At 44.4% G+C, this 13,431-nt stretch overlaps 1 protein-coding gene across 1 annotated transcript in view; it reads right to left on the bottom strand.

Moving 5' to 3' along the window:
- Positions 1 to 10,906: 10,906 nt before the first annotated feature.
- Positions 10,907 to 13,431, bottom strand: part of TBC1D10C (TBC1 domain family member 10C) — a 37,929-nt gene continuing 35,404 nt past the window's right edge. Inside the window, exon 10 of the mRNA XM_033919446.1 lies at positions 10,907 to 12,541. Coding sequence (XP_033775337.1) covers positions 12,029 to 12,541 — 513 coding nt within the window. The 3' untranslated portion in view covers positions 10,907 to 12,028. The remainder of the gene's footprint in view (positions 12,542 to 13,431) is intronic.

Raw genomic sequence — 13,431 nt, 5'->3', positions numbered from 1 at the left:
GACTGCAGGAGGGAAGGAGCTTCTCAAGGCGGTGACCTTTCCGTTGAAGAAGTTTGCTAGTTGATCCACTGATGGGGAGGAGGGAAGAATAGAAGGGTTGGTGTTGGGGGTTAAGGAGCGCCAGATATGGAACAGCATACTGTTCTGGTTTTTCGATCTGGAGATCTTGTCACCATAGAAGTCTTTCCTAGCTCTTTTGAGTGTATTGTTGTAAGATTTAATGTTGACTCTCCAGATTTGTTTATCTGTGGGGGATTTCGATTTTTTCCAGATGCGTTCCAGGGATCGACATTTTTGTTTTAGCGCCCTGTGTTGTGGGAGGAACCAGGGGGCCTTACGGGAGTAGGAGATGGTTTTGGTGGAAAGTGGGGCGAGAGATTGGTAGGTGGATTCTGAGAGAGTGGTCCAAGTGTGCCAGTTGGTTGCAGGATCTGATGGCTTAGGCTTGGATGGGAGATTGTCAAGAAATTTGGACCAGAACTGGTCATTTGAAATTTTCTTACGGAAAGTAATGGACTTAGAGGACTGCGGAGAGGTTCCAAGGGGGGACATGAAGATGGGGAGACAGAAGGTTCCTAGGAAGTGGTCGGACCAGGGAACGTGATCCCAGCGGACGTCGTCGGTTGAGGTTTTGTAATCCGTGAGATCGAGGAAGCTGATGAGATCTAGAGAGTGTCCTTTTTCATGGGTTGGAGAGGAGGCGGGGGGGGAGAAGCCGAGAGAGATGAGGAAATTATTGAAATCGGATGCATCTTTACTAGAGGTGTCATCAAGGTGGAGATTGATATCTCCGATGATCAGTAGTCTATGGAACTTAAGGAAAGCGTTAGATATGGTCTCGTAAACAAGTTCGGAGGAATTGCTCCAGGGGGTGGGCGGACGATAAAGTAATAAGATACCTAGTGGGTGAAGATGGAGCTCATCATTGATAGAGGCTAACATATATTCTAGTGAATGGTGGCTGCCTTTTTCGAGGAGTTCAACATTAAAGAAAGATTTGTAGAGGAGTGCCAGTCCGCCTCCTTTACGGTTTAATCTAGGAGAAAAGAGGCCTTGGTAGCCCTGGGGGCAAATCTCGTTTTGAGTATAATAATCATCGAACAGAGGAGATTGAGAGGGGACATGATCGAAACATTCAAGATACTGAAGGGGATAGACTTGGTAGATAAGGACAGGTTGTTCACCCTCTCCAAGGTAGGGAGAACGAGAGGGCACTCTCTAAAGTTGAAAGGGGATAGATTCCGTACGAACGTAAGGAAGTTCTTCTTCACCCAGAGAGTGGTAGAAAACTGGAATGCTCTTCCGTAGTCTGTCATAGGGGAAAACACCCTTCAGGGACTCAAGAGAAAGTAGATAAAGACAGGTTGTTCACCCTCTCCAAGGTAGGGAGAACGAGAGGGTACTCTCTAAAGTAAGGAAGTTCTTCTTCACCTAGAGAGTGGTAGAGAATTGGAACGCTCTTCCGGAGTCTGTCATAGGGGAAGACACCCTCCAGAGATTCAAGACAAAGTTAGACAAGTTCCTGCTGAACAAGGATGTACGCTGGTAGGGCTAGTCTCAGTTAGGACGCTGGTCTTTGACCAGAGGGCTGCCGCGTGAGTGGACTTCTGGGCACGATGGACCACTGGTCTGACCCAGCAGCGGCAATTCTTATGTTCTTACCCATACATAGCTTAAAGAACTTTAAATAAATAATTCCCCAATTTAATATTTTGTTTGGTTTTGCAATTTTATAATTTCAATTATAATGTCACCAAAAGAAAAAGTATTGTGGTTCCCAAGAGTGCTAAATATCAGATCGCAAAAACATACTGCAGTATGTACATTTTTGTAGACGTAATCCCGCCTTTTTAAATGTGTGGCGCCATGTTTCTCTTGTTGAACGGAATCGGCAGGAGTAGCCTTTATGAGGTGAGGATTTTCGAGACAGATCTTTGTTTCGGCTGTCGTTGTGCAGTTAAGTTAATGTTAAGTGTCGTTTGTTTATTTTACAGACTCCGTTGCTTTGCCTTTCCCTGACGCAGCGGGAGCCTTTTTTTGCCCCGCGAGACGCAGGCCGCGTCGGACAGTTGCTAGGACAAAGGCCAGCTATTGAGCAAAGGGTTGAGAGGAGAGAAAAAAGCTCAAAGCTCACGGAGCGTTTGTTAAGTGACAGAATGTTTTGAATTTTTGCTCTGCATTAATCTGCCGATCCTGTTTTGGAAATGAGCTGTTAGATCAGTAGTAGAGAATGACACGGTGATAAAATTCATCACCGTTCCCGTCCCCGTGGATAACCGCGGGAAACCATCTTCATGTCATTCTTTAAGGACAGAGGGAAGAATCAGAGTATGAATGGCCACAACCACTGACCCTCAAGCTTTGCTTTGAAGAATGCTGAGATTGAGCAGCAACATTCCAGAGCAGATATTGTGATGTCATAATGCCTCATTCCACCAGTGTCTAAGAGCCAATCACATCACTGATGTCACAATGGCTTCATTATCCTTGGCTCACATAAGAATCAGAGTATGAATGGCCACAACCACTGACCCGCAAGCTTTGCTCTGAAGAATGCTGGTGTAGAAGGACTGAGGTTGAAACAAACACTACAGAATGACAGTCTCTGGTATCCAGAGCAGATATTGTGATGTCATAATGCCTCATTCCACCAGTGCCTAAGAGCCAATCACATCAGTGATGTCACAATGGCTTCATTATCCTTGGCTCCCATAAGAATCAGAGTATGAATGGCCACAACCACTGACCCGCAAGCTTTGCTCTGAAGAATGCTGGTGTAGAAGGACTGAGGTTGAGATAGACACTAGAAAATGACATGGGATTATTTCCCGCGGTTATCCGCGGGGACGGGGACGGTGATGAATTTTGTCACCGTGTCATTCTCTAATCAGTAGTTCAAGTTAAAGAATTAAGGATTACCAGAATGAGTTTTTCATAATGCACTTTAGTGAAAAGAAAAGACATTTTAAAAGACAAATCGTATTTAATAAAGAAGACAGTAGAAAAGTAACCAAAAATTTTTTTTTCTATAAAATAATTTATAAAATCAGTGAGAGTGAGGGTGGGGGTAAGCCTGTGACGTAAGCAGGAGCGCGTGGAAAGTTTCACGATAAAACCCGAATTGGGTACCTGGCTCCAATTTCTGAGGCTGTATAACCCCTTTACAGGATAATCCTTTCAGTCTCTTTTCTTTTTAAGTAAGTGGTTTCAATGATGATGTGCCATGAAAAACATTTGCCCCGTTTAGTGTGCCAGAGCTCCCCCAAAAAATTTGAGACACTGGTCTAAGGGGTTCCTAGGACACAGGGAGTAAAGTGACTTGGGCAAGTGCCTAAGATCCCAGGGTGGCGGCAAAAGGAGCTCCGTGGGCCATGCCCAAACCTTTCCTTTTCTTGTAAAACATCATACGCACCAAACTTCCCCTGGCAACCCCTCTTTAAATGCTTGGCACATGTATTGTAAGGAGAAGCTGGCACGGGGATTGTTGTGCCTTGGCTTCAGAGACCATTGCTACAAGTAGCCCAGGAAGAGGATGTGCCTATCATATTTTAAAGGACTTGACATTTCTCTTTCACTCTTCTCCTCCCTCTTTTTTTTTTTAAATACCATTTCCTTTCTTGGCTTAGCAATCCTGGTCATTTATCTTTTTCTTCTTTCTTCACAAGTTATTTTTTTGTTAGGGGATGAACATTTTCTGAAGTATACATTCTGGGTAATGGAGCTATTTAATAACTGGCCAACATGCATGTGGGTAAAAGCATGCATGATATTTCAGTGTATGAAACTTTACCCAAATTTAGCAAAGGTTTTCCAAGGGGGTGGGGTTTGGAGGTGGTTAGTTATAAGGCATGTTCATCTGTATTTTCAAAGCTGTACCCATAGGAGCCAGCTCCGTGGGTGCTTAAGCACCCCCCAGTATATTGAACAAACTCCTTGCCTGTGCCCAGGGAGAGGGAATTTCCACTGAGTTTACCGCCCTCCAATCATGGCTCCTAAGGCTATACTCATTGGTTTAGCCTGAAAACAACAGGTGGGTTGTTTTCAGACAATTTTCAAAGGGAAAGGACCTGAGTGCACTCACTTTGAAATATGGAGCAAAGACACTGCACAATTCAGAGAATTTGCAAACAGCCCTCTTAGGAGGTCCTTCAGTAGCAGTCTACTTTAGGGAAAGATATCCATGTTTTTTTCGTGATGGGACTTGTGCTGGATTTTCAAAGTATGCACTTAGCTTTGCTTTGAAAATTACCCCAAGGAAGCTATCCACACACATTTCACACTTGCTAACCTGTATGCATACTTTTGAAAATCCAACATGGGGCCCATGAGCCAACCCTACTTCTGAGGAAGCCTTCCCTACAGCAGCAAAAGCACCGTGCCCAATGGAATAGCTTTGAAAATTACCCTCTAACACCCTAATTCTGTAACAGGTTGGGTCAGCCGGTGGTAAAGAGGCGATTGAGGAGCTTACCAAACAGCTAACAGCAGTTCTAGACAAAAGACTTTTTAAACTTCAAGCTTCACTCAACCAAATGAAAGAAACAATGGTCAGACACGAGTTACAATTGCAAAGAGGTACTGGAGTCACGTCTTATCCTCATGAAGGCCCAGTGTTCACAGATGGCTGATAAACTCAACAAAGATAAAGGAAGTGGAACAGATTATATGGACTAGGATTCAATTTAATAACAATATATAATAAAACCCAATAATAAGGTATACTGTACACAATAGATCAATCTAAAAGTCTGTTTTTGCATGTGAGAAACGTTCTATCCTTCTCGACACAGCCGTGTTTCGGCACGTATGCCTTCCTCAGGAGAAGAAATCAACCTGACTCAGCAATTGGTTGTAAGTCACAATTCGAGAGGGCTCAGTCCAAGCCAAAGCAAAACCAGTGCTGCTAAAGAGTAATTTGTGTGGCCTCGAAATCGAAGATGCAGGAATAACATCCACATTGAAGGTCTCCCAGAAACCATAAAAGACAAGGATCTGTGGCACTTTGTGGAGCAGTGGCTACCCTGCCAGTGGGGCCTAAATCTGACAGAGCCCAGTATGAAAGTAGAACATGCGCACTCACCCAACCCTCAGCCTTTTTAGATAAATTTCTCATTCCCTTTGCCAACACAAGGGCCCTAAGATCTACTCACCAAAATTTAAGGAGCTCTGTTATACTCGCAATCCATATTCTCTGCCACAGGCCTACACTCTGGAATACACTCCTGTCTAACCTTCGTTTTGAAGAATCTCTCAATAAATTTAAGAGCAAACTCAAAACATTCCTATTCTGGGATGCCTATCAAATATGAGTTAGGACCTTTTCTCCAGACAATCTGAAGTAAAAGGCTGCTTACTTTAGCTCACTGGGGATCCGTCGTGAAGGGAAAAAAAACAAAACAAAAATAAAGCCAACAAGATTACATTGTATATTCCATAGCAAATAACTTTTTATTCCAGTAATAATAAGTATTATAGCAGCATTTGTCAAATCAGAAATAAATCAATGGAGAGAAAAGGTCTGTTAATCACGCATGCGCGTGAAATTCACGCGTGCGTGCCAGCAACTCCAGCAAAATGCAGGAATAGATCTCACAACCTGTAAAAGTCTCCCATAGGCTCCTGTCGTCTATCTCAAATCCCACCAAAGACCAATGACGAAAGAAAACCGCTTTTAAGAAGCGACTCCCATTCCCCCCTTTCTTTCCCGCCCCTCCTTACCGTCCTTTAAAAAAATTTTTATTTTTACATCGATGTATTTTACATAGTCGTAACTCCAGTACCTCCCTGACCAAGTCTGTCTGTGTCTTCTCAGTCATTTATGTCATTTTTTTAGCAAATGACCCATTTTTTTTTCTTTTAAAAATGTATTTTTTATTTTAATACTTTATTATTTTAGTATTGTAAACCGACCATGGTATATCAAACACAGAATAACTTGGAGTGTTTAAAGAAGGTGAAATTAGCTCCAGGCAAGTTTTGGCGTGATTGCTCAACTATGCTGACAAGGAGAAACTCATGTAGCAGAATAGAATACAGCACATGGTAGAATACAATGATTCTAAGATTTTACGTTTTCCATGATTCTGCAAACGTTTCTGAGCAGTGCAAGCCAATGGGTCCGCATCGCAGACACCTGTTCATTAAAGGGTTGCGTTTCGTGACGTTAGACAAAGTGGCAGATGAATTTTAACATAAACAAATGCAAGGTGATGCATCTAGGGAAAAAAAACAAAGAACACAAGTATAAGATGTTGGGGGTGACATTAGCAAAATGTGAACAAGAAAGGGATTTGGGGGTACTGATTGACAGAACCCTAAAGCCTTCGGCACCATGCGCGGCAGCGGCGAAGAAAGCAAACAGGATGTTGGGCATGATTAAGAAGGGGATCACGAGTAGATCGGAAGATGTAATAATGCCACTTTATAGAGCAATGGTCAGACCGCAATTGGAATACTGTGTCCAACACTGGTCTCCATACCTCAAGAAAGATATAATTCTGCTGGAAAGGGTACAGAGGCGAGCCACGAAACTTGTCAAGGGATTGGAGAATTTGAGCTACAAAGAGCGCCTTGGGAAATTGGGACTGTTTACCCTCGAGCAGAGAAGACTGAGAGGTGATTTAATAGAGACTTTTAAATTAATAAAGGGATTTGATAAAATAGACCAAGAAGAAGCATTACTAACTTTTTCGGAGGTGACACGGACAAGAGGTCATAGACTGAAACTGAGTGGCAGCAGGTTCAGGACGGATATCAGGAAGTACTTTTTCACACAGCGCGTGGTGGGAATTTGGAATGCTCTCCCGGAGGATGTTGTGACAGAGATTACTGTTCTGGGATTCAAGCGCAAGTTGGATGCACACCTTCTTGCAAATTGTATTAAGGGCTACGGTATATCTGGGTCTCCAATCAGGAGTACTTAAATGGGCCGCCGCTTGTGCGGATCACCGGACTGGATGGACCTCGGTCTGATCCGGTGAGGGCTTTTCTTATGTTCTTATGTAGACCTGTCCAAGGTTCACATGACTCATGTGAATAAGACACTCTTTTTTACTGACCCTAAGGACTTAAGGGAATTTGTTCTGAGACCATTTTACGAAAGGGAGTTTTAACGAGTTAGATCTTTGACCACAGGCATTGAGAGAGGATTTGAACATGCGGGGCCTTGCTTGCTTGGTAAGAGACTTTCCAGTTCACTCTTTGGGACCCGTGGATTTGGTGACTGGGAGCCTGCTTCGCCACCAACACCTGGGTGAAGGTATGCTAGCATGCCTCCGCACTTTTTATAATCGATCTGGAGCACCATGTTCCGATATGCATGCTGTTTGAGTACCATGAAGAACTTTGGCACAAATTACTGAGGGCAGCATCTTGTGGCAAGATTAGTTGCATCTTACACCCTGATGTCATCTGTAGTTGCGACATGTTCCACTTGTGGACTGATCCATCCCCCTTTTGTGGGTTTCTCTTCAGACATGTATAACGTGACCCTTTATTTTTTTCATCAAAAGGGGACATCTATTAATTGTCAGTCCCGCCCTCAATCCCACCCTAGCCCCAACCCTGAAAACGGGACATTTCGGCGTCCCGAAGCTGTCTGTGGGGACAACGGGACAGGAGGTCTGAAAACGGGACCGTCCCGTTCAAAATGGGACGTATGGTCACCTTAGACATGTACCACATTCTCATTTTTGGATTTCTGATAGCTCCAGGAAGTTTCCCTTGCAATTTGCGCTTGTTTCTGACATACCACCTACCTATAGGTTTAGGCCGAGTCACCAATAATGCGATCTGTCGCTTACTTGACAATGTGAGCCGTGGTGTATGAATGAGAAGTGGGGGCACTGGAGGGTGGGAGGGAGTTTGGAAAGATAATAATAATAATTAATTTTTTTATATACCACCCAACCGGACGTTCCGGGCGGTTCACAGCAAGAGAACTGAGACATATCAGCGAAGACACAAAATACAGTATAATTCAGTGGAATACAATACAGTGAAATACAATATGATACAGTACAATGTAATATAATGTAAAATCATCGCATAAATTTACCAAACAAATAGGTTTTTATCGATTTTCTGAACTCAAGGTAAGATTGGGATTGGGCAATTAGAGGACACAGCCAAGAGATGACTAGGAAAGGAATTGCTGATGCACTGTTAGAAACTAGGGAGAGAGGAATTGGCAGGAGATCTTGGGGAAGTTATTGGTTTTGTTGTTGGGATTTGAAAGGTTAAATTGGTTGTAGACCTTTGAACAAGAATTATATTATTGTTTTATGCGTATCTATAGGAATACAAATGTTTAGAAATGCTTCAACTGGGCCATTAGCACCGTCAGAATGGTTTGGCTGGGAGATCATTCGGGTACAAATTGAGAGATTGGCCATTGCTAATACCCAATACCATTGAGTATTGGCTAGTCTCTCTTAATATTGGTGATGCACATTCTTCAGTGAAAATAACTAGGATCCTACAGTTTCTGAGGAGAGAACATGTTGATGTGGCTATGTTACAGGATACAACTACTGTGAAATTGAAATGGATAAGAACCTCTTAAATTATGTTACAGGATACCCATCTGAGTACATTAGAACACTTAAGAAAGTTAAAGAAAGATTAGGTGGGCGAACCTTTCTTTGCTGCCTATAATGGCCGTCAAAGAGTGACTATATTACTATATAAAAAAATAGCATTTATCTTACATCAATTGTTTTAGGACCCTGAAGGTAGCTACGTAGTAGTAAGAGGAGATCTTCAAAGCACTAGGGTTGTTCTCTGTAGTGTGTATGCTTAGTGTTGCCAGATTTTCCAATCAGAAAATCCAGACCCCCCCTAGAACCGCCCCTAGGCCTGCCCTAGCTCTGCCTCCCACCGCCTACTCTTGTCGGACAGGGAGGAAGTCCGTGCATGCCCAACGCAATTTGAGGGGGGCTTTTCAAAACCCGGTGTAGGCCAAGATGGGTATCAAACATCTGGGAATCTACTTAAGCACTGATTTTGAACGACTATACCAGAAGAATGTCACAGAAAAGCTGGAATTCATTTGTCAGCTGTGTGCTCGGTGGGCTGATTTACACATCAATTTTCTTGGTCAGGTAGCCCTGGATAAGATGGACATCCTTCCCAAACTTATATATCCACTGCAAACTTATATATCCACTGCTTTCTCTTTAGGTGGCTAATAGAGAAGAGGGTCCTGGAGTGCCACCTTGCCAGTCAGGTTTTCAGGATCTCCACAATGAATATGCATGAAAGCATCTGTTACGTATTATTATGTATACCCTGTTATGCTTTATTATGTATGTAAACTTGTAACCCATTTTGCATATAATGGAGGCAGTGTATGCAAATCAAGTTTATGCATATTCATTGTGGAAATCCTGAAAACCTGACTGGCAAGGGGGGGGACTGAAACCGGATTGAGTTTCATGTAGGAGAGAGAAGGCTGTTGATGCAACCTTAGGTGGTAGTATGTGACAAATGGTTCTTAAGGCCTACAACAGGAATTAGGGAGTGATAACCAAATGGGTGCAGGAGGATGGGCAATTTGGCAAAAGTGGGATAAGGTTACAGTCATTATTTTATTATTTTATTAATGATTATATTATGGTGCTTGCTTTTAATTCATGTGATGTCCTTGCCTTACATTCTTATATTTCTATTGTGAATTGCAGTAAATGAGGATTTAGGCTTTTGTGGTATCTAAATATCTTTAAATTAAAGGGCGCATGGCATAGGTCAGCAAATATTTCTACATGTAGATGTGCTAAGGGGCAGAAATTCAATTTCCAGTGCAAATAGGTGAGACATTCTACACAATAGGGTTATCCCAGGACAAGCAGGCAGCATATTCTCACATGTGGGTGACGTCATCTACGGAGCCCCAGGACTGAGTTGAGAAACAGTGTTCTAAGAGGCCACAAATTAGTTTTTCCAAACTGATCCATAATTTTTATTTAAAAAATTTCCACACCGCTGTAAACATACATAGTCATGTACACAAGCATGATCAGTACAACACTATCTACCCACCCCTCCAGACTTTTTTAACTGTTGGTAAAACTTACAGATGGCTCATATAACTGAATTGTCAAAATCTGAATCAGCGCCACCTAGGGCGCCTTTTACAAAGGCGCGCTAGCGGGGTTAACGTGTGTGACTTTTCATCACGCGCCAACCCCCGCGCTGGCCCACAACTACTGCCTGCTTAAAAGGAGGCGGTAGCGGCTGGCGCGCCCGGCGGTTTTGCGCGTGGTATTACGCGTGTTAAACCGCTAGCGCGCCTTCGTAAAAGGAGCCCCCTAGTGAAAGGCTTTCACAAACAAATATGTTTTTAGTTGCTTCCTAAAGGACATCTTATCTTTACACAGCCTCAAATATCCCGGTAAAGCATTCCATTTCGGAGGACCCGCCACAGAAATGGCTGTTGTTTGCGTCTTTTAGTAATGAGCTTCACCAAGCACCTCTATTGATAGCCTCGTGGCAGATTCTGACCTTAATGTTCTAGTTCAGTGTTTCTCAACTCGGTCCTAGAGTCCCCCTCCCTTGCCAGTCAGGTTTTCAAGATATCCACAATGAATATGCATGAAAGAAAATTTGCATATAATGGAGGCAGGGGATGGAAATCAAGTTGATGCAAATTCAATGTGGATATCTTGAAAACCTGACTGGCAAGGGGGGTACCTCAGGACTGAATTGACAAATACCGTCCTAGAAGGTATGTGTTGTTTCAATGCCTATATCCTCCAGTTCAAATGCTGAAGCTAAAGCTCAAGGCTTAAGTATTTTGTATCTAAAGCAGGGGTGTCCAACCTTTTGGCGTCCCTGGACCGCATTGGCCGAAAAAAAAAAGTTTCTGGGGCCGCGCAAACGCTGCAGGAAGACAGAGGAGGGAGCCGGCAAGATGGTAAACACCCGGGGGGCAGCAGAGGAAAACACTGCATCGCCCTCGACCGGGGCCGCACAAAATACTTCACGGGGCCGCATGCAGCCCTTGGGCTACAGGTTGGACACCCCTGACCTAAAGCATACAGTTGAAGCACATATACAGGGGAATTTGCCTCAGAAGCTACCGGGCAGTCATTGCTCCAGAGCTAGGAAGGAGAACCCGAATTCCTCATTGGTTAACCTTCAATAGTTAAGCCTTGAGCTTTAGCTTCAGCGTTTGAACTGGAGAATATAAGTGGTTTCAGGTTTTATTCGGATTTTATATACCGCCTATCAAGGTTTTCTAAGTGGTTTTTACAATCAGGTACTCAAGCATTTTCCCTCTCTGTCCCGGTGGGCTCACAATCTAGCTAACGTACCTGGGGCTATGGAGGATTAAGTGACTTGCCTAGGGTCACAAGGAGCAGCGCAGGGTTTGAACCCACAACCCAAGGGTGCTGAGGCTGTAGCTTCAACCACCGCGCCACACACTCCTTGTGTTGTGTTTGTGGATTTTTGCTCCGGTTCCTCTTTATTTTTCTTTTTGTTTCAATGCCTGCCTTAAATATAGATTGCTCGGTGAGCAATCAATCAAAATTTTATAATCAGTTTTACGTTAACAAAGTATTGTAAGATATGATTGTGAACTATGAACAATATTTCCCTTTGATTCGTGAAAGATTGTTATACACATCCAGGTGGGGCAGGGGGTAGGGTTAAGGCGGGAGGGTTTTTTTTTTTAAAAACGGCTTTAAATTATTTGTTGGAATAAAGTGCATTATGTTATATTACTTGATCGTTCAACTGTTTGCGCTCTGTACTTGATTTCAAAAACGAATAAAGAATTTAAAAATGAAAATTACACTTTAGAGGATTTCTGATTGTTTTGCAGCATAACTGTGAGAATATTTTCAGCCTTCAATTGAGCGAAGAGGCTGAGCCCAAGTCCTCCGTGGGCCAGCTCTCTCACAGCTGGTTCTCCCAGTAACACTCTCCAGAACACCTTTCTGGTCTCAGCTGACAATATCATCCAAGGTCATCCCTGGCCTCATCATGCCAGGAAACGCTAACAAAATATAGAGGGTTTTCCCGTATCTCAAAAATAAGTCTCTAGGTATGGAGCAGAGTTCCTCTTGAAGCGGGGAATCTCCAGGCTGGTCCCCTCCTGTGGCTCCTGGCTCCCCGCTATCAACGTGGGCGCCAATGACTTGCGGTGCACATGGAAGGTCTTGCCGCGTGTGTTTGGCTTTTTCTTGGCCTCTGCCACCTTTTTCTCCAGTTCTCTCTGCAGCTCCTTCTCATGCCGCTGTCGCATCTTCTCCTGCCGTTGACGCTCCTTCTGCTCCTCCTTTTCCCGTCTCCGCTCCGCCCTGCTTCTCCTCTGTGGGGGTTCATCGACCACGATGCTCGGGATGGAGGGTCCTTGCAGGCGGTCGTCGCTGCCCTGCCTCTGAGCGTCCCGCAGCTGCTGGGCATCAAAGACAGGTTTGGCTCCGCATAGACGAGCCGTTGGACAGAACTCGAAGCCTGGCCGCGTCTTTTTCATCTTCGCCAGCTGTGACCTGCACTCACGTTCAATCTCTCGGTCTGACACTGCCACCTCATAAACCTGAAGGAGAAACAGAGTCAGATAGATCCCAGTACTTGAACCAGAAAGGTTGGAACAGAGCCACAGCTGGCCAACTATTGGCTTCCCTCCAGTGGCATAGCGAGGGTGAGCAGTGCCTGGAGTGCTGGCGCAACCTCCCCTGCCCTCTGCCATGCCACCTCCCTGCCATTCACGCGCTCCCCTTCCCTGTACTTTGGTGCAAGCAGCCACCAACCTACTGCTCGCGTCGACATCGGTGCTCTCTGTGACATCACTTCCTACGTGCGGGTCACGGAAGTGACGTCAGAGACAGTGCCAATGCGGGCAGCAAGTTGGTGGCTGCTCGTGCCAAAGTTAAAAAGGGAAGGGGCACGCGCAAGGCAAGGGGAAGAGTGGGAAGGGGGGCTGGAGAGGAGGAGGGGTGCCAGTGCTCCGAGGAAGATGGTGCCCAGGGCAGACCGCCCCCTCACCCCCCTTACTAAGAATATAAGAATAGCTTTACTGGATCAGACCAATGGTCCATCAAGCCCAGTAGCCTGTTCTCACAGTGGCCAATCCGAGTCACTAGTACCTGGCCAAAACCCAAGGAGTAGCAACATTCCATTGAGAATCCTAAAGAATAGCAAGATTCCAAAATCCCTAAAAGCAAGAAAAGATTCTAGAACCCCAAAGAGTATCAAGATTCCATGCAGAATCTCATAGAATAACAAGATTCCGGAACCCCAAAGAGTAGCAACATTCCATGCTACCGACCCAGAGCAAGCAGTGGCTTCCCCCATGTCTTTCTTAATAACAGACTATGGACTTTTCCTCCAGGAACTTGTCCAAACCTGTCTTAAAACCAGCTAAGCTATCCGCTACACCACTGCTTCCCTCCTACCAGCTTATAGAAATGGTCTGGCTCCTCACCT

This window comes from Geotrypetes seraphini, chromosome 14, assembly GCF_902459505.1.
Source record: "Geotrypetes seraphini chromosome 14, aGeoSer1.1, whole genome shotgun sequence".
Classification (NCBI taxonomy): Eukaryota; Metazoa; Chordata; class Amphibia; order Gymnophiona; family Dermophiidae; genus Geotrypetes; species Geotrypetes seraphini.
This window is presented reverse-complemented; position numbering and strand designations above follow the sequence as displayed.